Below are 27896 nucleotides of genomic sequence, written 5' to 3' on the forward strand. Positions count from 1 at the left end.
TTATCTAGTTGTTGTTTCTAACCTGTAACTCTTTGAGATCTTTTGATGAAAAGTGCATTATAAATAAAATGCATTATTATTATTATTATTATTATTATTATTATTATCTGCTGGATTTCAGAGACAAAGAGAGGAATGGAGGACAACCAGATCCCGGAGCAGCGGAGCAACGAGGTCCCCAGAAGACAAGCAGCAGACTTGGACTCTGATACCACCGTGGATCAGGTCTGTGAGGTAGGATGGAGCCTGGTTATGGAGGGCTTTGTGGGTGAGGAGGACTTTAAACTGGATGCATGAATGTATGAATGAGTAGCTAGCAGTTGAAAATGTATGAAAATGTGTCAACTTTGAAAATTCAGTCCATCCGCTTTAAAATGCCCGCTAAACGTTGAATATTTAGGAAATTATGAATGTTATGAATATTATGAATAGTAGCGCTTGATTTTGAATTGAGCTGAACGTTTTGATGTGTGAATGTAGTTTCTATGTTGAAAAATGTGGAAGGAGTTAATGTGCAAAAAATGTGGCGGAAGAATAAGAATAAATATGTAGAATAACATAGTTGTGAATGCCTTCAGCATTCACACCAATTAATAATTAATAAGAGAGGTGTCATTGTGATCATGATTGTTGTTGGTGTGTGTGTGTGTGTGTGTGTTTTTAACACAAAGCAGAATCACTTCCTGTTTTCGAGGAAGCAACTCACGATGTTTGACTTTAGTTTCTGCTCCTTTTACATGAACTGTGAAGTTAATATTAGGTTTGTTGAAGATGAGCCAGGCCTGTGCATAATCGCTGCCCACTGCATGCCGGTTAGATTTGTGTCTAACGTGTCTGACATCATGGACACGTTGGCAACAATAACCTCTCAATATCGAGGCGGCTGCAGTTTTTAGAGCCAGGCGCTGAAGTTGCTCTCCACCGACTGCAAGACCCAGGCCATGATAGGAAACGCCTGGCTCTCAGCTGATCTAACAGCTGATTGGTTCAGAATCAACTTAAAGGAGAAATCCGGCGCAAAATGAACCATGGGGTTAATAACACATTTGTACCGAGTCTACCGTTCTCTGGAATATGTTTTCATGCTAATCGAATGTGACCAGTTTTAGCGCAAACTGCTAATTAGCTTATAAAGCTAGTCGTCGTTCACGTATACAGGCGGGCGCCATCTAGGGAAAACAGTCATGATCCGTCGAACGCCATGCTTGAGCTATGTTACTGGTTACACGGCGTTCGTCGTTTCACTGATCGAGACTGTTTTCCCAAGATGTCGCCTGCCTGTGTACATGAAAGGTACACTGTAAGACATTTCATGGTAGTTTAACTTGGAAATGCAAGTTCACCTGCTGCCTTGAAAATTGAAGTTAACTCAACTTGAAGACTGCCTTTGTTTCAACTTAGAAATTAAAGTTAACGAGGTTGATATAACTACAGTGTTCTAGTTTTGTTAAAGTCGTTCTTGTAGTTGATTTAACTTTTTATTACTTGGTTAACTTCATACTTTAAGTTAAAACAAATAATTTATTTTCTTTAATAATGCAAGAAACCTTCCTTGCCTAGTATAACAGACATACTTTTCTGCTTTATTACAACTCACAGTTTCAAGTTAAACAACATAACCACATTTATAGCGGAGATAGCGTGGGTGCTTGCCCCGTGCGAAATGGGGCCCCTCTAAAGCCACTGATCTTGCATCACTTGACATAAAAGGGCCGCTAGTGAAGTGACATGCCGAAGATTAATGGCTGAAGGAAGCCTATTACTGCTCAAAGTCTAACGCTGCAATACTCCAGCTCTTCTTATCAAACGTATCAGTCACTTAACTCATGGTTACAAATGTAAACCAGCACAACAATGACAATTACCAGGCAACAAAACGCTACATTCTAAGCAGACACGTTTAATAAACGGAATTCATAAAGTTACATTTATATTTCGAACAAACTGCAAACCTTTCAGCTTTTCAGTTGAGTTTCAGGTGGATATCAGTTTTAACTTTGTCCAGAGATAGCTCCTAGCTTAGCACAAAGACTAGAAGCAGGCGGACACTGTTAGCACAGCTCCATCAAAAGAGAAAAACTAAGCTCCAACACCTCCAAGTCTGTCTGATGTACAAGTTATTGTGACCTCACCAGCAAATGTGAGAACATTTCATCAGTTCTCAGATCAACGTTGTCTGTTCTGGAGGAGTTAGACCTAACTGAAAACAAACTGCTGGACCCTGGAGTGGAGCTGCTCTCTCACGGTCTAACAAGTCCCAACTGCAAACTTCAGTAAGAACATCCAGATGCACAGTATGTTTGTGGTGATTCATAATACAAGTAATAGAGAGTTTGTGCCACTTACACAAGGAGTAGTTTACTTTTCTTTCATGTTACAGTGAACATAGATGAAGATTCCCTTCAGATAGCTTATATCATGTGGTGATAATGTACATTTACCATCTTTAATTCTGTTTTTCTCAGAGTCGGATGTTTCAGGTGAATATCAATTTTAACTTTGTCCAGAGATAACTCCTAGCTTAGCACAAAGACAAGAAGCAGGGGGAAACTGTAAGCACAGCTCCATCAAAAGAGAAAAACTCACCTCCAACACCTCCAAGTCTGTCTGATGTACATGTTACATGTAGCTAACAAGATTCAACATGTTGAAAGGTGGAATACTTCACAAGCTAGGAAGTTTCCTGAACGGAACATGCCCACCGTTGCCAGGTCTTTTCCTATGACAGTAGCGAACCCTAGCTCCAAAAGTTCCTAAAGGTCGTTAGATGATGTCATACGCTCATTTGTACATTGGTGACATCATTGCTTATCATTTGCATGAGGCTGAGTGGTTGTGTCTGCTGCTGAAGAGGAGAGGGAGAGAGATGCAGAAGAGCCGGGGACTTTGATTACTCAGCTGGGATTTAAGCAGTATGTTCAGGAATTAACTACAATAAAATATATCTTGCTTTTCCCCTGATGGTCAGAAGACGTTACAGTAATTGCTAGTCACTAGTTAGACATGAAGTCGCTAAATTTAGAGAGAAAGTCGCCAAGTTGGCAACAATCTAGTTTTAGCAGCTTTTTAATGACCTGTCTGGTTTTCTGTTTTATTTGCTTGGTATGTTTATGGTTCTGAGTCGGTTTAGTTTCACACTGCAGTTATGCAAATGCACTAAAGAACTCTACGTGACTAAACTATGTCCTGTGGTCATCATATACGTGAGCTGCGTCTCCCGACAGTTGTAACTGAATGGTTGTAGACGGGCTTCCTCGTCCTCTCCTATCCTCTCTCTAGGCTTTTTCTAGTTGACTGCTCCTCGCCCTGTGCTGCTAACTTGTTTCTCTCTTTACCAATATAAGCTGCTCTGTTTTAGGCTACAAAAACATGCATGCAGGTTAAAATTCAAACTGCAAGGAAATGTATGCAGACAGTGTAGCACAATGGTAAACACTGCAGCAGTAATGTGTCCACCTCAGCTGAGAACAGAGAATTGTCTTTTCCTTCCGTAATGTGTGTCATATTAAACATTACCTGCTTATATCACAAGTACTTAAGACTAGAAATAATTCACAAAGGAAATTCCCTATTTATTTAATTGACTGTCAAAGTTGAAGTAAAAAACAAGTTTTTGTATCTATAATCTCTTAAATAGAGGATAGGAGACATGCAATGATAATAACTAAACAATGAATATTCTGTTAACACTCACCTTTTCAAGTTTCATGCCCCATATCTATGTTATCTATAAACAACCAAGCTAAGCTGAATTATTTTTTTTTACTGTTATTAATGTACTACTTATGCATATTTTCATTCTACTTGTATTAAATGTGCAAAGTCTGTCACAGTACCTTCTGCTTAGTGTATAAACAATCCACATCAGGATTTCTATCAAAATAACCAACAGAAATATACACAAGTATGGTTATTAACAAAACCCTGCACTCAGTTACATATGTGTACCCAGATCCTCTTGTACATCATTTCTATCTATATTACCCAGTATCTTTTACGTTCTTTAATCGGTACATGTAGTGTATGACATCACTTTATCTTATATACATATAAATCAATGCACAAATATAACTCACTAAGTTTACTGTTATTCAAAAAGACTGGACAATTGCTACCGATTTGGTATCAATTTAGAGTTAAATCCGAAGCAGGCAGATAATGTCATACTTATGGCAACTAGCAGAGGCAAGTTAGCTCAACCAACATAATAAAACACATTCTTATCAAACAGTATAATTCACTAACTTCAGAATTTAGAACATACAGTGTGCAGGAGCAAGAACTATTATTATCCCAATACTACTTAGACACATTAGCAACATCGAGAAAGGCTAGCAATAGCATAACATTGAGAAAGGCTAGCAATAGCATAACCACTGTTTTATATTTCCGGTAGCTAGCATACCTTTGGCATTCCTACTACTGTGCTAACTTATTATCACAGACTCTCAAAACCTTAACACATGTAGTTTGACATGTTACCATACTGTTCCGTGGCCATTTATATGCATGTAAAATACATACCTAAACAAAAGGATAAGTGAGACAATGAAAAAGTGCCGCTGTTCAATGTAGCTGCTCTCATCAGAATGAGCGCTAATGGGCAGCTACCCAGAAGTCCACGGTCAATGCAGCACACAAAGTCTCACACTGCTCTCTACTGACAACATTTGGGATAGCACATGTTCCTAGAAAGGGGAAATTGTGCTGTACATTATACTTACTTTGACATATATAAAACTTAACAAAACAAAAATGTGATCATACATTTGTGTGTCACACTGAAAACGCTATGGTGAGCATACCAGATTTTTTTCATACCTCTAGCACCTTTAGAAAGGTTGGTCCCCACAAGTGATCATTTTAAAGTTTGTCCTCATCCAACATGTAAACCAGTATTTGTGTGTATGTGTGTCTGCGTTTTTTTCATACCTTTCGCATCTTTAGAAAGGGTGGTCCCCACAAGTATTATTTTAAAGTTGGTCCTCATCCAACGTGTAAACCGGTATCTGTTTGTGTGTGTGTGTGTGTGTGTGTGTGTGTGTGTGTGTGTGTGTGTGTGTGCGTGCATGTTGCTGTCAGTGTGTGTGTGTGTGTGTGTGTGCATGTTGCTGTGAGTGTGTGTGTGTGTGTGTGCGTGCGTGCGTGAGTGTTGCTCTGAGTGTGTGTGTTAATTTCACACATACACATATACATAAATGCTGGTTTACATGTTGGATGAGGACAAACTTTAAAATGATCACTTGTGGGGACCAACCTTTCTAAAGGTGCTAGAGGTATGAAAAAAATCTGGTATGCTCACCATAGCGTTTTGTATGTGTGAGTGTGTGTGTGCGTACGTTGCTGTGAGTGTGTGTGTGTGTGTGTGTGTGTGTGTTGCTGTGAGTGTGGCTGTGTGTGTGATTTGTTTCATACCTCTAACACCTTTAGAAAGGGTGGTCCCCACAAGTGATTATTTTAAAGTTGGTCCTCATCTAACATGTAAACCTTATATGTTTGTGTGTGTGTGTGTGTGTGTGTGTGTGTGTGTGTGTGTGTGTGTGTGTGTGTGTGTGTGAAAATATACAGATTTACAAGAAACAAATTAACCTTTTCCGTTATTAATTTAACGTTTTTATTAGGGCTGTCAGCATAAACGCGTTAATCGCGATGCGATTAAGGGCCACCGCGATGCGATTAATTTTTTTTTAAAATTCAGAGAAATTAAAAGAAATTCAGAGAAATTAAAAGAAATTCAGAGAAATTAAAAGAAATTCAGAGAAATTAAAAGAAATTCAGAGAAATTAAAAGAAATTCAGAGAAATTAAAAGAAATTAATCGTTTGACAGCCCTATTTAGGAGTTACTAAACACTATATTGACTCTAGTAAGGATAGGGATTTTTTGTTTTTTTTAGTTAGGTACTTTGAGAAATTGTGCAATAATGACAGATTCACACATTTTTCTTTTGTTTACAGTAAATAAATAATTACAAATCTTAAAATCAAGTTCATAAAGTAACTTTCTTTGCATTCATTTGATTCCCAATCAAGATCCACTGGTAAGAATGGCTTTCGATTGTTAATATGTACTTAAAAACTGTTCTGAAATGCAAAATAATAGAATTTTAATCATGTGATAAAATATGTGATTAATCGCGATTAACTATAGACCTTCAGCGATTAATCGCGATTAAAAAAAAATTATCGTTTGACAGCCCTAGTTTTTATGCTTTTGCATCAAAGACGATGACGAAATGGAGCCAACGGTTACCAGCTTTAAGCGAACGTTAAGATAAAAGCACTAAGCCAACGGTTACTAATCCAATCCAATCCAATCCACTTTATTTATATAGCACAATTTAAACAAACACAAGGTTTCCAAAGTGCTGCACAAAAAGATAAAACAGAAATAAGTAAAATAAATAAAACACAATATGACAAACACCATACAAATATGCAAGTATACACATAAGATCAACACTCTACCAGGAGTTAAAAGGCCAAAGAAAAGAGGTGAGTTTTAAGTAGATTTTTAAAATTAGAGGACTGTCTAATGTGCAGAGGCAGTCCATTCCAAAGTTTTGGAGCTGCAACGGCAAACGCTCGGTCCCCTCTGAGCTTAAGCCGAGCTTTAGGCACCGTCAGGAGCAGCTGGTCAGCTGACCTGAGAGATCGGCTGGGAGTGTAGGGGTGCAGCAGCTCAGAGAGGTAAGGTGGGGCAAGGCCATTCAAAGCTTTAAAAACAAATAAAAGAATTTTAAAATGAATCCTCAAATGGACAGGCAACCAGTGGAGTGAAGATAATATAGGCGAAATATGCTCGTACTTGCGTGTGCCAGTTAAAAGACGTGCAGCAGCATTTTGTACCAGTTGCAGCCGAGCAATGGAGGACCCACTAGCCCCTATATAAAGTGCATTACAGTAATCCAGCCGAGTGGTCACAAAGGCGTGGATTACTGTTTCAAAATGCTGTCTCTCAAGGACTGGTTTGATTTTTGCCAGCTGCCTTAACTGGAAAAAGCTGGACTTCACCACAGCTTTAATCTGGCTATCAAATTTGAGGTCTGAGTCCACTTTTACCCCCAAATTTGTCACAATAGGCCTTTGATACTGTGCAAGAGAACCCAGATCAACTAGGGGGGTGGTCACAGACGAGCCACCAAAGACCATGACTTCTGTCTTTTCTTCATTAAAATTTAGAAAATTTAAAGACATCCAAGCTTTAATGTCGTGTAAACACTGTAGCAGGTCGTTAACAGAGTAGGAATCAGACTTTTTAAGGGGAAGGTAGATTTGACTGTCGTCCGCATAGCAGTGAAAAGAAATGCCATGTTTCCTGAGAATGGAACCAAGTGGGAGTAAATATAGAGAAAATAAGAGAGGGCCAAGCACCGAGCCCTGTGGGACCCCACATGAGAGAGGAGCAGTGGAGGACACAGAGTCATCAAGGCCGACACAGAAAGTCCGATGTGACAGGTAGGACCTGAACCATTCCAGTGCTGTGCCACCGACGCCCACCCACTGCTCCAAACGAGCAATGAGGATGTCATGGTCCACTGTATCAAATGCTGCAGTCAAATCTAAAAGTACAAGGATAACACAGTGACCAGAGTCAGTAGCTAAAAAGATATCATTAAAAACTCTTAAAAGCGCTGATTCTGTGCTGTGCAAAGCTTTAAAACCAGATTGAAAAATTTCAAGAATGTTTTGTTCATTTAAAAAGTCCATGAGCTGGGAATATACAATCTTCTCTAAGATTTTAGAGAAGAAGGGCAATTTGGAGATAGGCCTAAAATTTGTCAAAATAGTAGGATCCAGCCCAGGTTTTTTTAATAAAGGCAGCACAACTGCATGTTTAAGATTTACCGGGACTACTCCAGAGGAAAGACTGCTACTAATAACTGTGAGACAAGATGGCCCAACAGTGGTAAAAACCTCCTTAAAAAATCGAGGTGGGACAGTATCATCCGGAGAACCAGAGGGCTTCAGATGACCCACAATCTCCTGCACAAAAGACAGGGTCACAGGCTCAAACATGTCAAACACAGCAGGGCAGGGGACAAACACCGAAGGATCAGAAGTAGAAGGTGAAATAAGTGCTCTGGTAGAAGTGACTTTATCAATGAAGTAGTGAAGAAAATCCTCACACACAGCAGGAGAGGCCTCAGTTACAGTCTGTGGGTTTACAACAGTTAAGAAGAACAATATCAGAAAAATATTTTCTTTTAGCCTCTTTCACAGTGGATTGGTAATGACGCCAGCAATCCTTCAATATTTGAAAAGAGACTTGCAATTTGTCCTTTTTCCACTTTCGCTCAGCTCTTCGGCAGTCCTGCCTGGCAGTGCGGGTTGTTTCATTCAGCCAAGGCTCTGATTTGGCTTTCTTCTGCCTGGTCTTTAATGGAGCAGCAATGTCTATAGCAGTTTGACAGGTGTCGAGAAACCATAAGTTAAGAGCCTCTGTATCCTCACACACAGACTCGGGAATAACGCAGATCTGGCTGAAAACTGCGGAGAAGTGAGCAGCAGTGGAGTGGTTAAAAACTCGACATCTGCGAGCAGCAGCGCGAGGTTTAACTGTGTGACAGCAAACAGCAGCTTCAAAAAGTACAGGCATATGATCCGAGAAAAAAGCGTCACAGACCACCAGGTTAAGAACAGGCAAACCATAAGATAAAACAAGATCAAGTGTGTGACCACGTTCATGTGTAGGCCCAAGTACAGACTGCACCAGATTAAAAGAGTCAATGATGTTTAAAAAGTCTCGCGCCAAAGGGTTTTCAGGGCAACACACATGAATGTTACAATCTCCAACAATAAGGACCCGGTCATATTTGGGCATAATATCAGCCAGAAACACAGAAAATTCTGTTAAAAAGTCTCTGTTGTATTTGGGAGGCCGGTAGACCACAGCACACAGCACCGTGTGAGAATGCCCCAGCTCAAACAAACTGAGTTCAAAGCTGGTGAAGAGGGATGACAGCGATAACTGTTTACATTTAAAGTCACTCTTAAAAACAGTTGCAATACCTCCTCCACGACCAGACATCCGAGGAGAGTTAAAAAAGCAGCACTCATCAGGTAAAAGTTCTGTGAAGACACTAGACTCACCAACACTCAGCCAGGTCTCGGAGATAAAGAGGAAATCCAGTTCCCGGGATATGAAGAAGTCCTTAAGGATAAATGATTTATTCGCAAGCGATCTGGCGTTTACCAGGCCAAACCTAGCAAGAGCTGGCGGATCAGGGCGAACAGCCGACAAGGAAGCCCGACACAGAGGCCGCAGGTTCCCCAGATTTACTCCCCGCCAGCGGAGACGAGGAGAGCAGGGTCCGCGGGGGCGGAACACCACATCCGGGCCCGCCACCGGCACCAACCAGGCAGCGACAGGGTCCAGCGAACGTCGAGAGGTACAAAGGCGAGGCCCCGCTCCACATCCACCCCGATCACGACGTACCAACCCAGCCCTCAGCCTCACAAGATAGCCACCACGCCTACCCCGGCGGCGGTGCCGCTTTCGCCGCGGGAGTGGCGCTGCAGCGCGGCAGAGATATGTCGGGATGTCCGACAGGAAGGGAGGCAGAGTTTTTTGTCCATAACAATCAAAGTTGACAAGGTTTTTGGCGGAGGTTCTCAGATCTAGCAGCGTTTGGCGATCATACACCAGCAGAGTGTTGACGGTATGTGCAACAAGTGTTAGAAACAACAGAAACACACACAACAGTCGGAGCAGCTGACGGCCCGCCTCACACACTGGCGCCATCTTGCACACTATGCACAATATGAAGATTCTAGATACTAGCTTTAATCTAACAGCACTAAGCCAACAATGGAAAACTTAACGTTAGGTAAAGATGTTTGTCAAGCGCAACACAGTGATGAATGTATTTCTCCTCAATAAAAAGCCAGTTTAGCATCAACATTAACCTATAAACCTAACATTAAGAGGCCAACAGTTAACGGCCATTAGCCGACGCTCTCTGAGCTGCAATCATCACAGCTGTCATTCAAAAAGAAAATTAAAGAGAAGAACAAACCCATAAGAAAAGTCGCTTTATTTCTGTTGTAAAGACTTTATGGACTTGAAACCTGTGAGAAGCTTCAGAGAGAAAAGTTATTGAAAGTCAACGATGTGGACCGTTACAGTCGACGTCACGACCCAAAAACAAGACAACATGAAGCAGAATCCCTTTCTGCTTTCTCACGTGTCAAAGACAAGTCTGGGCAGCAGCTGACATACAACTCACGAGGTTTGACTTTAACTTCTGCTCCTTTAACATGAACTGTGAAGTTATTATTAACTAATTTGCTATTTTTACTCTCATTAACCCTTGTGTTGTCTTCCCTTCGACCATGAACTTATCTTACTGGGTCAAAATTGAAAGTGGGCTTTTTTCTGAGCTTTCGTTGCTTTTAAAAAAATGTTTTTGTCATTTTTGTTCATCGCTTTTTCTTCAGTACCACCAGGAGGCTATATATACCACTAACACCAACTTGTTACCACTAGTTTTGCACTTCTTTTTGCAATTCATAGTCCCACAATTCTAAGATGTTTTTCAAAATTAGGCCCTATGTTCCCACATTTCCTTTTTCATAAATGTGTATCAGATGTTATCCCCCTAACCCTAACCTAACCTTGTGGGAGGATAGGGCTTAAATTGAAGGGAAATGTAGGAACACAAGACTTAATTTTGAAAATGTCCTAGAGACTGGTTCAGTGGGTAGAGCAGGCGCACAAATATGAGAGGTTTATTCCTCAATGCAGAGGTCCAAGGTTTGAATCCAACCTGTGACGATTTCCTGCATGTCTTCCCCCTCTCTCTCCCCTTTCTCACCTAGCTGTCCTGTCTAATAAAGGCAGAACAGCCCAAATAAATAAAAGAAGCAGAAATTATGAATGTTTGTGACTAATAGTTAAGCTCAGACGATGTTGAGTGGATCACAGACTGCATGTCAAAGTTTAGGAATCTGTTTTGAAAGCATTTAAACATTTTTTTAAATGCTATAAAATTGAATAAAACAACCCAAAGAACGTTGTATGGAACTATCCATGTTATTTTTGGGCAATTTGGTTGAAAGAAACCTATATTTCTGAAATAAAAACAACTTAAAGAATGTGAGGGTTAATAATAACTGGGCTCACAGGACAACTGGATGAAAAGAGTCTTTATGATATAAAATCATGTTTATTTCAGCTCCTATTAATATTGTCTGTGTGATGTTTATGTTTCTACAGTGAGAGCAGCTGGGTGAAGAAATGCAGAATGAGAAACTGCTTCAGCTGAAGATCCAAAAACATCACAGCTGATAAGATGATGGCTCACTTTCCTTATTAAGATCAGGGGCATAGGACTGGGGGAAAAAAGGGGACTGAGTACCCAGGGCCGTCATGTGAGGAGGGCCCAAAAAGATGCTAGAATGTATAGCTGTGGATGCGGGGAGGACCCCATAGAAAATGCCTTTCTACAGGGCCCAGAATTTTGTGCTATCCCCCTGATTAAGATTGCTGATACTTTATTGATCTCGCAAGGGGCGTACATTACACACCGGCCCTATTACACACACATACCTAGGACCTATACCTATACCACTTGGTAAGATGATGGCTCACTTTCCTTTAACAGCTGATTATGTTTTGTGCACTCTGGTTTCTCTGGTTTCTGGCATCAGCAGTCAGGATACAAAAAGTCTGAGAGAAGAGACACACTTCCAAGATTATTTTGGACCTTTTGGTTTTTTGTTGACAGAATACAGTTCAAGGTTTACATTACAAGGTTTAGGTGCAGCACCCAAATTGTTTTGGGAACCACCTAAGCTTAATTAAATTAAAATCATTTTGAGCATCAAAACTAACTAAATTACTTTTCTTAGATCTAATGATTGTAGTATGTCCCATGTTTTATTATTCATTTATTTAGTTGTTAAATACCTGCTCTACCTTTTCCAATGTTTCAGACACAGATATTGTAATAATAATGGTCCAAAATGATGTGATGTTTTACTGAAAAACTTAAATTAAAAAATAAAAACTTAGGGTAAACACTGCAGTTGAGATGGAGACAGGACATGTGGACAGACAGAGAGAGGGAAGATGTTAGGCTCTTTCTAGATGAGCTACGTCTCACCTGTAAAGTTAAAGGTAAAGGGTAAAGTTAGCAAGTGGCAGCAGTGGATGATGACAAAATGCTACAGTCAAGTCGGCCAGTTTCTAGCAGCCGTCAGGCTGAACAGGAAGTCACAGTAACTCACATCCTGTTAGATCTGACCAACCAACCCCCGTGACGTCCTACCTTACGCAATAGCTGAAAAAACTATAAATAAACAACTATAAACAAACATGGCTCTTATGAATTATATTTGACACACACTGCAACACGTTTCATTTGCTACAGTGTTTTATTTTGGAAAGAAAAGAGATGCAGGTTTGTCCACACTGGCAGGATAGTGTGTGGGTGTTAACATGAAGCAGAATCACTTCTTGCTTTCTCACAAAGACAGGCTGGGTGACAGTTGAGCTTAAAACAGGAAACAACTCACGAGGTTTGACTTTGTTTTCTGCTCCTTTTACATGAACTGTAAAGGTAATATTAACTAATCTGCTCTTTTTTACTCTCTTTAATAACTGGGCTCACAGGAGAACTGGGTAGAAAGAGGCTTTATGATATAAAATCACTTTTATTTCAGCTCCTTGTAACATTTCCTGTGCCATGTTTATTCTTTACGTCTACAGTGAGAGAAGCTGGGTGAAGGAATGTAAAACAGGAAACAGCTTTAGTCGGGCTGCCTTAATTTATGTGCATATGTGTTCTAGGTGTTCAGACAAAGCTAGCACACATTAAAATCCAAAGTGTTTACAAAATAATCGAATGTCACCACCAACAACAGCTGTTATCTGAGAAAGGTTGCTGAAGATCACTGAGAAACCTTGTTCATTAAAGACCTTCATAATTGCATTTAGAGGTTGTACCAGAATAGGTTTACATGGTTTAATTTTCAAAAAACACCATATTTTTGTTGTACTGCACATTGCTGCAGCTCCTCTTTTCACCCTGTGTGTTGAGCTCTCTGTTTTAGCTACAGAGTGAGGCATCTCACTTCTATGTTTGTTGGGAGTCGCACATGCGCAGTACCTAGTTAAGAGTACTAGCCAGTCAGAAGCAGAGTATGAGGGCGTGCCCTGACAGTACCTAGGTAAGGACTACTAACCAGTCAGGAGCAGAGTATGAGGGCGTGCCCTGACAGTACCTAGGTAAGGCCTACTAGCCAGTCAGAAGCAGAGTATGACAGTGTGCCCTGACAGTACCTAGATAAGGACTACTAGCCAGTCAGAAGCAGAGCATGAGGGCGTGCCCTGACAGTAGCTAGGTAAGGACTACTAGCCAGTCAGAAGCAGAGTATGAGGGCGTGCCCTAACAGTAACTAGGTAAGGACTACTAGCCAGTCAGAAGCAGAGTATGAGGGCGTGCCCTGCCAGTACCTAGGTAAAGGGATATTTCACCGTTAGAAAGATGAATATATCTTTAAATTGGGTCACTTATGTAGTAGAAATGTGAATTGTTTTTAGAAATTGGTGGCTTCTAGGCCAAGAAAAGCCAGAAAATGGCTCATGTGGATGAAAGACACCAAATCCCAGAATGCACTTGCTTCACTGCTTTAGAGTCTACTCCCAAGCCATGCCTACCGTTTACAGACAGACAGACAGTGAGACAGTCAACTCAACTCAAGTGTGTTTTATTGTCATTTCAACCATATATACAAAACAACATTTCACCGTGGCTCAAGTGGTTACACATTTAAAATATATAAAAACGACATTATATAAAAACGACATACGAAACATGTCACACATTTAGTACACACACATAGGCTCTGTAAAGTACAGCTAACGCATACTAGCATTAGCGCTCGGTAGGCTGTAAACACAGAGTATAAAAACAGCCGTAAATTTGCGTGGAATGTAGACTGGTCGGCATTTAACAGTCACAAACTCCACCAGCAGTTAGCAGTTAGTTGGATAAAAGCACAAGTCCGTGTTAACACAGCCCTCCTCCACTAGTCTTACCTGGCGACAGAGCAGCAGGCCTGGTAGCTGGATAGTCTGGTACACTGTTGTTCAGCAATGTTTCCACAACAACAAAAACACAGCAGTCTCAGATCTCGCGTTGGGAGTTTCGTTGAAGTTGGATGTAGTCCAGTTTGTTGTCTAATGAGCGGAAACTGATGGAACAGGTGGCCGGCTAGCGTTAGCTTTCCACCATAGTCCAGCCCCGTCCAGCCCTCATTCTGCGTTGCACCGCTGAGGATGTCACCTTATCGGCTAGCGGCATAGAGCGAGACTGCAGGCTCAGCTGCTGGTCTCTGTTGCAGGCGAAGCTCGCGCAGTGTGTCGAGTATTCTGTCTGTAATAAAGTTTCCTTCATATTCTCCAATCTGTACCAATGTATTCCGGTGGTACACATGTGCGGTAGTTTGAATGCACATAATGTTGTAAAAGTTTTCTGCTGTAAAGACCATAGACAATATGGAAAAGACGATTCAAGATGGCTGACGCTCGTTTTGCTTCGGAAAACTTTGTGTAAAGACAACAGTCCAATCCCCTATGGGCGGGTTGAAAACATGCGGAAGTAGCTCCTACTACTGGCTGTAGTCCATTGCCTCTGGGCAAAAAATCTTCCGATGACGCAAAAAATTTCGTTTTGCGTCATCGGAAGATTTTTTCCAGACCCACAATACAGAGATCTCTGGTCTCAGGGGGACATGAGGGAGGGAAGCACGGTCATTCGAAAATACTACCATGTTTCTACTGATACAAAGCTTAATGCTAAATTGGTGAAGTATCCCTGTGAGGACTACTACCCAGTCAGAAGCAGAGTATGAGGGCGTGCCCTGACAGTACCTACATGTGTTACAAAGTGATGCACGTTTGTCACGGAAGTAAAGGCTGGACTACAATAAAGCTGTTTAGAGCAGTTTGTGAACAGTGTTTTCTGTTGGAGATGGTAAGTCCCTTTGGGGTGGACTTTGGGCTTTTTCACTTTGTAAATCTATACTATAACATGCACAAAAAAGGACAGGTTCACAGTTTCTCAAGTCTGTCTACAGACAAGTTAGAATATCTTCTTGGAGGAAAGTTACTTAGGACTGAAACATGTCCCTCAAACTACTTTTGCTTTTTCACTTAAACAAAAAGAAAAATGCCCACTTCAAGAAAACGCAGTAAATTATATTGCTTTGTAGTAAATTAATACGTTTAAACTTTCATTATTAACATGTAAATGGTAGTTTGAATTGTATTCTATGTATTCTATAGTAACAGTATTATGGAATGCATGCTAACCAACTTGTTATTTGCTAGATGATATATACTGTAGAGGTTTATTTTGAAGATCTTCTGATTTCAGGGTTACCACATTACGTGATAAAGTTAAAGACAAAACATCAGTGGGCAGCAGAAGTGGAATATTATTAATAATTAATAAGAGAGGTGTCATTGTGATCAGGATTGTTGGTGTGTGTGTGTGTGTGTGTGTGTTTTTAACACAAAACAGAATCACTTCCTGTTTTCTAATTAAAAGAGGAAGCAACTCACGAGGTTTGACTTTCTCCTTTTACATGAACTGTGAAGTTAATATTAGGTTTGTTGAAGATGAGCCAGGCCTGTGCAGAATTGCTGCCCACTGCATGCCGGTTAGATTTGTGTCTAATGTGTCTGACATCATGGACACATTGGCAACGATAACCTCACGAGATCGAGGCGGCTGCAGCTTTTAGAGCCAGGCGCTGCAGTTGCTCTCCACCGACTGCAAGACCCAGGGCATGATGGGAAATGCCTGGCTCTCAGCTGATCTAACAGCTGATTGGTTCAGAATCAACATAAAAATATGACTTTTTATAAAAAACTTTTTATTGTTGTTGAACTGGAGAGATTTAGATTGATATTGTCTGATTTGAAGCTTCTTTCTGTTAACAGAACACATGTTGTGTGGCTGACATACAAGCTGATATATGGGTCTGATAATATTTAAATACATCTGAATCAGATCTAACAGGATGTGAGTGTTTCTGTGACTTCCGGTTCAGACTCAACCTCTATTCCACCGTTTTGAGTTACTAAGACTGACTGAGCTAAATGAATATCATAATGCCTGCCTTATGTTCCAAATTGTCAACAGGCTGAACTCTAGATTCCCATCTCCAGCCCCCAGCATACATACCAAATGAGAATCAAACCACTCATATCAGGAAAATGTCACCAACATGTCCGCGCTAGTATGAGTGTTGTCTGTAGGGGGCCGCAGATCTGGAACGGGATTGATGAAGGCCTCAAGGTGCTGCCCTCTATCTCCAACTTCAAAAGACAACTAAAAAACCATTTCTTATTAACCTATATCTAATATAAAACAGTTTTTTCATGGACTACTGGGATGTATGTGTATGATTGTGTGTATGTAATGTTATGTATGTATTTGTGCACCTTTTGCGTGCATCTACTTATTTTCATCTGTGGTAATTGTGTATGCTATAGTCTGTACCACTACCCTTTCATGAAACATGGGGCCCCACCTATAAGCTTTTCTAGCTTCTTTGGGGGACCAATTCACTCTACCCAATTGATCCTGTACCCCAACTGTATTATTGTAATATTTGAAGTGGTATTGTGACTAAGTAAATAAACTAGGAACTAGGACTGAAGGCTTCTTGAAACGGCCGGAAACAGTCCGACTTGTCTGCAGCTTTTTGTCATCACCTACTGCTGCCGCCTGCTAACGTCCACTTTACAAGCTTGTCTCGAACGAGTCTAATGACTAACTTGCTCTTTGTCTTCTCATTATTAATAAAAACTGGGTGCACAGGAGAACAGTATGGAAAGATGCTTTATGATATTAAATCACTTTCTGACTTAAGCTCCGTACCTGTGTGATGTTTATTCTTCTACAGTGACAGCAGCTGGGTGAAGAAATGCAGAATGGGAAACTTGTTTAGCCGGCCTGAGGATCCAGAAACATCACAGCTTGGTAAGATGATGACTCACAGGCTGTATACACACCAGCCTCTGATGAAACATACACACTTCAATTTTACTCAATACAGCTGTCATACAGCGGCCATGTTATGGCTCACACTTCAGATGACTTTCTGGAGCTTCAGCAGTGAGGATACAAAAAGGTCTGAAAGAAAAGAAACACTTTTTGGGCCTTTTTGTCTTTTATTGACAGAATACAGTTGGTAATGTTTTCTTTCTCAGGATGGCTAAAGCATGGCCACCTTACTCTGCCTCTGATTGGCTTACCTTGATATTCTTCTCCTAACTCTATTCAATCTCACTCCTCGTGTCTAAATCCAACCAACCCAAACTATGATGGCAACAAGCACGACCCAATCACAGGCAGAGTAGGGCGGGTCATGACTTTGCCATCCTAAGAGAAAGATGACATACAGTTGACGGGGAGACAGGAAATGTTGGCAGACAGAGAGAGGGAAGATACATGGTACTCATCTTAGATTGTTTGTCCTCCCTCAAACCTAAAAACAACTTGTAAACATCTGAGTAGCGATTGGAAGCAGAAAACTGTCCATCAGCCTCCCTTACCACCTTATCCTTCAGCTGACAGCTCTGTTTCTTATTTAGATTTTTAGGGGGTCCAAGCCCGAGGGGGCTGGGAACCGGGTATTCAAGGCAATGTTTATTTCTACCAAGCTTTATTTGTTCTTGATCTTTCAGGTCTTTGCCAAAACAGCTCTAACAAAACAGAATCTCTGAACCTCTTTATAGCAGTTCATGAGTTGATGAGTTGTGGTTCCTGATTATTTTGTCTATTCTCAATCAGTTGAAACTCAGAGGGGAGCAGGAAGCCCAACAGTCACCGCCCAGCATGGAGGTCTTGTCAACGCACCTCAGTTTAGCGGTTCCAATGTGGGGAGGGATCTAACAATCAATGTCAACAACACGTATGGTAAATGTTTCCCCTGAATTTATAAATCAAATAAAACACATTTATGTTTAAATATGTACCGGATTAAAATGTAACATGTTTGTGTTTCAGCCTCGTCTCCTGACAGGACAGACGAGAAGAAAGCTGCTTCTCCCAAAAACAAAGGTATTGTATTTGTTAACAGATTTTTCACAATCAAATGACAACAAAAAACTTCACCTTACTTCTGCAATTATAATAAAACTAGCCTAAATTATTATAAGGTTTTGTGGAGATTACATTGTTGAAGCTAAAATGTTTTTCTTCTCTGTTGTCTGTCCATCTTATACTTCATGTTTTGTTTGCTAACATAAATCTTGTTAGCCTTCCAGCATCTGAGCATCTTGTTGGTGTAATGATCTAAAATTAATGACAGTTATTTACGGTTACTTGCACTTATATGGACCAGATATCCGTCTAAGTAAATCTGGACATGGATATGAAAATACCAAGGCACACTTGGACATACATACTGTATTTGCTAACGTGGAAGAGTATGTGAAAATAATGTAACTATGATTTCATTCATCTTTCAGCAAACATTCAAAGGTGCCAAGATAAGTTAAAATCTTTCCTTGGAAATAGAACAAAGGATCTGTCACAAGGAACAAAGGAAGATGGATCATCGACTCCTTTAGACAAAATCTATACGGAGCTTTACATCAGACGAGGAGGCAGTGGGGAGGTTAATAATGAACATGAGGTGGTTAACTTGGAATGCAAAAGGAGTTTGAGTGAGGAAGAGAAAATCCAGGTCAATGACATTCTTCAACCTTTATCAAACGAGGAAAACCCTCCTCAGAGAGTTCTGACGAAGGGAATTGCTGGCATTGGAAAATCTGTTGCTGTGCAGAAGTTCACTCATGACTGGGCCACAGGAGAAGCCAACCAAACTATTGATTTCATATTTCCATTCACATTCAGAGACTTAAACTTGATAAAAGATAAGGATTGGAGTCTTTTGACGTTAATAGGTAACTATTTTGACGAAGTGAAGGATTTGAAAGAGTCAGACTACAGCGAATCAAGTGTTTTGTTCATCTTTGACGGCCTGGACGAAAGCCAATTACCTCTGGACTTCAACAACAATGAGATGTGCCGCGATGTTACAAAGACCACAACATTAGACGTCCTGCTGACCAACTTAATCTCAGGGCAACTGCTGCACAAAGCCTCAGTCTGGATCACAAGTAGACCAGCTGCAGCCACTAAGATTCCTCCGGAGATCTTCCACAGGGTGACCGAGGTACGAGGCTTTAATGATAAGCAGAAGGAGGAGTACTTTCAGAAGAAAGTTAGTGACAAGGATATGGCTCAGAAGATCTCCGATCATCTTCAGTCAAAGTTTCAAAGAAGTCTGTTCATCATGTGCCACATCCCAGTCTTCTGTTGGATTTCAGCCACGGCTCTCCAGAGTCTCCTAGAAGAAACAAAAGAAACTGAGCTGCCCAAGACTGTGACTGAAATGTACACACACTTCCTGATCATCCAGACAAAGCTGAAGGAATATCAAGAAGGTGAAACAGACAAAGATGTGATCATGAAATTGGGAAAGCTGGCATTTGAACAGCTTCAGAAGGGCAACATAAGCTTCTATGAAAACGAGTTTAAAAGTTGTGGAATTGATCTGAAAGAAGCTGCAGTTAATTCAGGAGTTTGTACACAGATCATAAGAAAAGAATCTGGTCTTCACAAACAAGAGATTTACTCCTTCATTCATTTAAGTGTTCAGGAGTTTCTGGCAGCTCTGTATGTGTTAGAGACTTTCTTAGATAGTGGAGAAAATCTGCTTTCCAGCCAGACAAGTGTGAAAGTGCCATCAGAGAAAGGAGAACGTCCCATCTTCCTCCTCCACCAGAACGCAGTCGATATGGCTTTGGTCAGCGATAATGGACAATGGGACTTGTTCCTGCGCTTCCTGCTCGGTCTGTCGCAGGATAAAAATCAGGAGCTTCTTCAGAAACGAGTTGGATTCAAAGGAATATGTCCACACAGCAACCAGGAGACAATCAAATTAATTCACGAGAAGATCAAGAAACTGTCCAACAACGACAAGAGCATCAACCTGTTCCACTGTTTAAATGAGTTGGGTGACCAGTCTCTGGTAGAGCAAGTCCAAAAGTACCAGAGCTCAGGAGATTTTGGTAAACTCTTACCTGAACATTGGTCAGCTCTGGCCTTTCAGCTGCTTGTTTCCAATGAAGACCTGGATGTCTTTAATCTGAAGAATTACGAAGGATCAGATGAAGTTCTGGAGAGGCTGCTGCCAGTGCTCAAAGCATCAAAGAAAGCTTTGTAAGTATTCAACCTCGAGAAACCCAACAGCTCTGCAGCTCTCCGGTTGTGTTTAAGTGTAGAGAACAGAGGGAAGTGTTTGCTAAATGTTAACACTCATTTTGTTTTTATCTTTAGGTTAAGTAACTGTAACCTCACCTACAGATGTTGTGAGAACATTTCATCAGTACTCAGCTCAAAGTTTTCTGGTCTGAAGGAATTAGACCTGAGTGGAAACAAATTGCTGGACTCTGGAGTGGAGCTGCTCTCTGACGGTCTAAAAAGTCCCAACTGCAAACTCCAGAGACTCTGGTAAGAACATCCAGATGCACATTTTTTCAACAGTTAGTTTTCATCAGGCTTTGCCATAAATGTAAAATGTGCATTCCATGCAAACAACATCACAGTCTCCTAGAGCTCATCCACTGTGCATAGTGGCATGACTACAGTGACCTTTCTTAGGTCTTGCTCATCCAAGATTGTCTGGTGGAATGGAGACAGAGGCACCACTGTACAGTTTTCTAAGAGAAGTCTTTCTGCTGACACCAAAATACTGTGCTTCACATAAAGCATATCAGCTTTGTCATTGCATGACAAAGTCCAAACCATTTGTCTTCTTAAAATACTGGCAAATTCAGCACCATATTCACATGTCCATGGCATATGAAGCTGTTGGCTCCTCTGAAATGGCCTCATAATCTGGACTTCAATTATCCTATTGTTATTAAACTTTCCCAGTATTCCATTAAAACTCACTGTAATTCACCTCCACACCAGTCTGTACGCTGTTCGCGCCCTGCTGGTTAATCTGCTATCCTCTTTGTCTTTCTCTATCGCTCTGTCCCTACCCCCGCCTTCACTGCTTTGATTCGGAGGGGTTAGAGCAAAAGCTTCCAAAGTATGGGAGTATTTCAGGCCAACTGGTAAAAGATTTGTCTGTACACTCTGTCAGACTTCACTTGCTTATCACGGGAGTACAACCACGCACCTAAAAAGGAAACACGCAGGAGTTGTTCAACATGTACGGAGCGTTTTTTTTTTTTTCTCCTCCACGTCACCTCCGGGGCTCCGTAAAGATGCGCCCACAGAAAAGGAAAAGACAACGTAAGTATATGATTATTAATGAAACGGCGAGCTAGTCTGTACTGTTTATTAACTCTTGAGAAGTACAATGTCTGTCTTTTGATGTTAAACAGGCTACTTAGACTTTGGCAGTAATGTTTTAAACCCCACCATGCACACAAGTTTAAACGCGAGCAGCACAGCTGTGTGTCTGGCTGCTTTCAGCGCGATTCATTATTAGGCAGAGCTAAGCGGGACCAGTGTAAGTTGCTTCATAAAAGTGTATTTTTTTGGTCTTGTAATTTACAGGAAACATTACGCTGTCTTCACAACTCGGAGACAAATTGTAGGCGCTACGAACCGGAGCAAGGGTAAGATTTAAAGAATATGCTTTCATTCTGCTGTATAAGGAAATAGATACGTTAATAGACCGATCTTAACCGTACATTTTGTTTTCACAGACTAACCTCGCCTCATAACGAGGCTGTAACCTATATTTGCTCGGAGCTATGTCTGCAAGTCCAGATTTACATGATGCTGACAATGACGGCATTGTGTGTAAGTAAATTTTCCTGTTTTCTCATTCCTTGTTGAATGTTACTGTGACTTATGTTTTTTTTTTCATACCACTCTCATTTAATTGTTTTCCAGCTGCCTGTAATAACGAGACAGTAAGCAGGAGCTTCAGGTAGAAACAACCAGATCTTTCATCGCAAGCGGAAGCTGTGAAGAGTTCAGCTCGTAGTCCAGCGAGAAGAAAGAGGGTAAGATTAGATCCGTTTTGGTCAATGTGACTATTTTCAATTAATTAATAGATGTGTTGTACTGTCAGTACTGATTGTCTTTATTGATTGTTTTTACAGCTGCTGGAAGCAAGACAGAGTGTGCTGGATGGATTGTGTGTCCTTTTCGCAGCCAGCAGAAGTACAGGGCAACGCACCACAGACGTCTGCAAAACGGATCGAATTAAGACAGAATGCCGCCAGTTACCTTTTTTACCAGTTTACCATTTGTTGTGTAGGCTGTTTGTTGTGTGCTAATAAAGCTCTTCTTTTGAATAAACATCACGTTCCTGGCAAATTTTCCTTTCCTCAATAAATTCATGTCCTTGATGGTAATATAGTGTAGTCCATAGCATAACAATGACATGAATATACAACATAATAGCATATATATATATATATATATATATATATATATATATATATATATATATATATATATATATGTGTGATTGAGTGATTTTTCTTGTTTAAAAGTAGTGGCTTCAGCCAATACTGAGTGAGGAAATTCAAGCCAGGCCAGACATTCTCTGGACAGGCGTGGTGTCGCTGCTATTCATATGCTAATTAGGCCAGACACTTTTGGCGTTTTTCCATTACATGGTACCTGCTCGACTCGCCTCGACTCTACTCGCCTCGACTCGACTCGGCACACTGTGCGTCCGTTTTCCATTGCAGATTTTAGTACTGCCCCAGCGTGGCTGGTCGTCTTGCCGGCTCCACGCACACACCAGCGCACAAGTATAAACATCAGGCCACTTGAGCTTGTTTTACAGTTCTGTGGAGGCTCCACGCAGAGCTTTCTCCGTAGCCTATGTAATATGTGGCCTGATGTATACATTTGTCAGCTGGTGTGTGCGTCGAGCCAGCATGTGTGTGTGTGTGTGTACGTAGGATATGGTGAAAGCTCTGCCTGGACTGGAGCCTCCGCAGAACTGTAAACAAGCGGCGCCGCAGTAAACTGCCATGACCTAACACGACACACACACAGAATGTCGAAGGTGTGTTGTTGTTGCCAGAAGACACATTTAGTTTCTAAAGAAGCTGGAGGCAGCAAAAAAAAAAACACAGCTGGCTAAACGGTGTAAAAATAGCGGCTTTGTTCAGGACACCCCCGTCTGTCGCTTTCACGTCACCTTTTCGGCTCGCCTCAGCTCGCTTGGAACCTCGACTGAGGAGGTACTAAAAAAAGTACCTGTTAACAGGTACCAGGTACTTTTTTTCGTAATGGAAAACCAAAAAAGGCAAGTAGAGTTGAGGCAAGTCGAGCAGGTACCATGTGATGGAAAAGCGGCATTTCTGGCCAGGAGAGGTTTGGTTGGTATTCATATGCTTATTAGAGCCATTAGCACCTCCGCGGGAGCTCTCCACATACATCATGGTTCGTTTCAGACAACTTGTTGCACAGACGAACGCAACGTTCACAGCCTGTAAATTGTCGTTAACTGCCGAAAATTAGGGAGATTTACGGGCGTTTACGGGTGTTTACGGGGACAAAAATCCCACTTTTCATGCAGTGTGAGTCTGCCAGAGTTGGTCAATGTGTGTGAGAGGGAATGTGATTAGTTACTGCGTGGGTAGGTAACGTCATCTACACTCGTGTGTCTCGCTTTCGTAGCGTCACACTCTTCATTCGCAGATGATGTTGTTACCATGTTTCTGTGAACATCATGATGTTGCAGTCCATAATACATTTACGAGTGGTGATCTGCAGCTGAGGATCATCAATTTTGTTTGCTAAAGACATTAGCATAGTTAGTACATCGGCGAGGAAAATGCTGCGAAGTGATAGCCGATAAGGAGTTAGCCTTAGCCTAATGTTAGCCCGCCTCTCTTTGTTTATGGTTTTAAGCCCGCTTGCCTGCACGAAGGTTCAGATAAAGTTCTGGAGAGGCTGCTGCCAGTGCTCAAAGCATCAAAGAAAGCTTCATAAGTATTCAACCTCGAGAAACCCAACAGCTCTGCAGCTCTCTGGTTGTGTTTAAGTGTAGAGAACAGAGGGAAGTGTTTGCTAAATGTTAACAGACATTTTGTTTTTACCTATAGGTTAAGTAACTGTAACCTCACCCTCAGAAGTTGTGAGAACATTTCATCAGTTCTCAGCTCGAAGTCTTCTGGTCTGGAGGAGTTAGACTTGAGTGGAAACTATCTGCTGGACCCTGGAGTGGAGCTGCTCTTTGATGGTCTAAAAAGTCCCAAATGCAAACTTCAGAGATTCTGGTAAGAACATCCAGATGCACAGTATGTTTGTGGTGATTCATAATACATAATACAATAATAAGTAAAACGGACTTTGGGACACTTAAACTGGGAGTAGTTTACTTTGCTTTCATGTTACAGTGAACATAGATGAAAGATTCCCTTCAGATATCTTATATCATGTGGTGATAATGTACATTTACCATCTTTAATCATTCTGTTTTTCTCAGTCGGATGTTTCAGGTGGATATCAGTTTTAACTTTGTCCAGAGATAGCTCCTAGATTAGCACAAAGACTAGAAGCAGGGGGAAACTGTTAGCACAGCTCCATCAAAAGAGAAAAAATCACCTCCAACACCTCCAAGTCTGTCTGATGTACATGTTACATGTAGCTAACAAGATTCAATATGTTGAAAGGTGGAATACTTCACTTTTAATGGGGCTGTTACTTCTCTTTGTGCTAAGCTAAGCTTAACACATTCTGTGACTAAACTAAACTGGACACACAGAGATGAAAATATACATAATATTATCTGACTCTGGGGACGTTTAACATTTAAATTAGTGTCCAGCTGGCTAAAACTCCCCTGTTGACTGTACTTCTGAAAATGATCCAATTCTGATGTTCAACATGTGTGAGTCAGGTCTATTTATTAATATTTTCTAATTAGTTTTAACACCTCAAAGCTTCATGAAGCAACATAGAATCAAATGAAAATGTCACCTACATGCAACACCACAGACTAAAGACCAGTTCAGACCAAAGTTTCACGATGAGTCAAAATCATAATAATATGTTAAAAACCTTTGAGTTCTTGGCAGAGACACTTTGTCGACTGGAGACACTAGGTCGTTATCACACTTAATAAACTTAATAATAAAAGTGATAAAATGTTGTCACATTCAGATGTTCAGACAGTTTTCAGGCATTTTTCACCATTTTCACACAAGTTTATTTACATTATTATTAAATAAATGGATTATAACAGACTATAATATAGTTGTGATCACATATAAGGACATTTTAAGTGTTTATTAATGTAGCGTGTTTGGTGTTATTATAACTTTTAAAATTACAGCTGTTTTACTGTGTTAATGATCTGTTTACAGCAGCCTCCCCTTGGTCTCCACAGGAGGAGTTATAGTTGTTAATACATTAAGAAACACTAAATCTACATTATAGTTGTTATAAACCATTTATTATATTACTTATTTTACATTTATTTTATAAATATTCTCTTCCACAAAAAGTTAGAACACAAAACAAACTGATCTGAAAATTGTGTTTAAATGTCTTTTTCCAGCCTGAGCGACTGCAGGTTAACAGCAGCCAGCTGCCAGTCTTTGGCCTTTGCCCTCAGCGACTCCTCTGATCTCAGAGAACTCGACCTGAGCTACAACGACCTGGAGGACCAGGGGTTGGAGCTTCTTTCTGATTGGCTAAGGAAACCGCAGTGTAGACTGGAGATACTGAGGTAAGACTTCTCAGACAGTTTTCTGTAATTCTTTCTTCCCTCGACACCTGTTCTGTGAATAATATAATTTATCTAGTTTTTAATTTTAGATAATTTCAGTGTTAGTCAGACTCAGACTGCAGCCGCAGCTCAGCCACTGGATCAGAGGTCAGGGTCTGGAGCTGTCACTGCAGCTTACCTCCTTTAAGTTAAAACTGTTTTTCCCAACAGACTGGCTGGCTGTCAGATTACAGAGAAAGGCTGTGCTGCACTGGCATCCAGTCTGAAGTCAAACCCCTCTCACCTGAGAGTCCTGGATCTGTCTGGAAATAACCTCGGAAACAGTGATGTCAAAAACCTTTCTGAGTTCTCGCCAGAGACACTTTGTCAACTTGAGACACCTGAGTGAGTACTGTGGTCGTTTGGACACTTTGAATAAAAGTGATAAAATTTGGTCACACATTCAGGTGTTCAGATAGTTTTCAGCTATTTGAGGCCATTTTCACACTAAAAGTTTATTTACATTATTATTAAATAAATGGTTTATAACACACTATAATGTAGTTGTGAGCATATATTAGGGCATTTTTAAGTGTTTATTAATGTAGCGTGTTTGTTGTTATTATAACTTCTCCTATGAAACACCTTTCATATGATTACAGCTGTTTAACTGTGTTGTTATTAATGATCTGTTCATACAGCAGCCTCCCCTTGTTCTCCACAGGAGGAGTTATAGCTGTTACCAAATACTTTAAGAAACACTAAATCTGCTCACAGCTACATTATAGTTGTTATACAACATTTATTATATTATTATATTTTTTATTTATTTTATAATCCTCTACCACAAAAAGTTAGAACACAAAAATTCTGATCTGAAAACTGTTAAAATGTCTCCTCCAGCCTGAGACACTGTGGGTTAACAGCAGCCAGCTGCCGGTCTTTGACCTTTGCCCTCAGCGACTCCTCTGATCTCAGAGAACTCAACCTGAGCCTCAACGACTTGGAGGACCAGGGGGTGAAGCTGCTCTCTGATTGGCTGAGGAAACCCCAGTGTAGACTGGAGATACTGAGGTAAGACTTCTCAGACAGTTTTCTGTAATTGTTTCTTCCCTGGACACCTGTTCTGAGAATAATATAATTTATCTAGCTTTTAATTTCAGACCATTTCAGTGTTAGTCAGAATTTCCCCTGTTGAGCACCTATCTATTTCTATTTTGGAGCATCTGTTGTTCATGATCAGGCCGTGTGATGCTTTATATTCCTCACAGTGACTGTGTTTACTTTATTTAATTCACTGTGTGATGCAGAGCGACAGTGAGCTACACACACAGATTCATAGAACTGGAGTTACATCCAGTAACTTCTAACATTATTGTCTCGTTACTCAACAGGAGACGACGGTAATCACTGCATTGTTTCCCATACATAGGTTCTACTTTGGCGCACCACCCAGGTAGATAAAATTTGAATTAATTAATAATTAATAACAAAAAATTAACAATGATATAACAAACAAAATGAACATGAATAAACGTTAGATAGCGTAGTCTTATATGATTTAACAGAAGTTAGGAGGGAACAGTGTTGAGATTTATAATAACGTAACTATGGATCATAGTAGGCTTATAGTCTATTAGGGTTATTTTATCTGCTGAACCATTAACATTTGGCAAAAAAAACTGATTTAATTGAAAAGACACATCATGGCTACACTTTCCTGTCATTTGTTTTAACTTCATTCAAGTAATTTGTTGTATTTTAGCAGAATACTGAAAGCAGTAGAAAGGCAGAACTGAGTACATTTTAATATGTTTATTTATAAAAAGTAATATCATTATCGTGATATTCAACAACGTTGGGGCATATTGCATATTTTCCTCATATCGTGCAGCCCTAATAACTACCCTGAAATTGTGTCAGATGCAGTAAAGTGTCACAATATTTTCATCTATATCATCTTTTAGTCTAATTTGTTAAATATGTAAATAGTTATTTCTTTCTTAATTATATGATGAAGTTATGTAGTCATTGTTTTCACCTTCATTTGACTAGTTTATAACTGAACTCAGCTATCATGCGCCGCACCGTCACATCCTGCGCCCTCAACCACCACAAGTACATTCTCAACCTGTGGGAAACACTGCACTGTGTTCACATACATTCATTTTTA

At 40.5% G+C, this 27896-nt stretch overlaps 1 protein-coding gene and 1 long non-coding RNA gene across 2 annotated transcripts in view; both read left to right on the forward strand.

Moving 5' to 3' along the window:
- The window catches only part of LOC116050921 (NACHT, LRR and PYD domains-containing protein 12-like), a 164507-nt gene that overhangs the window by 23658 nt on the left and 112953 nt on the right, over nt 1–27896 (forward strand). The window contains exons 9-11 of the mRNA XM_036000526.1: nt 25574–25744; nt 25955–26128; nt 26627–26797. Coding sequence (XP_035856419.1) covers nt 25574–25744; nt 25955–26128; nt 26627–26797 — 516 coding nt within the window. The remainder of the gene's footprint in view (nt 1–25573; nt 25745–25954; nt 26129–26626; nt 26798–27896) is intronic.
- Nucleotides 21570–21994, forward strand: LOC116050967. Its single transcript, XR_004105217.2, has 3 exons — nt 21570–21659; nt 21750–21846; nt 21940–21994. It is a non-coding gene; the product is annotated as an uncharacterized LOC116050967 (long non-coding RNA).

Source organism: Sander lucioperca, chromosome 4, assembly GCF_008315115.2.
Source record: "Sander lucioperca isolate FBNREF2018 chromosome 4, SLUC_FBN_1.2, whole genome shotgun sequence".
Classification (NCBI taxonomy): domain Eukaryota; kingdom Metazoa; phylum Chordata; class Actinopteri; order Perciformes; family Percidae; genus Sander; species Sander lucioperca.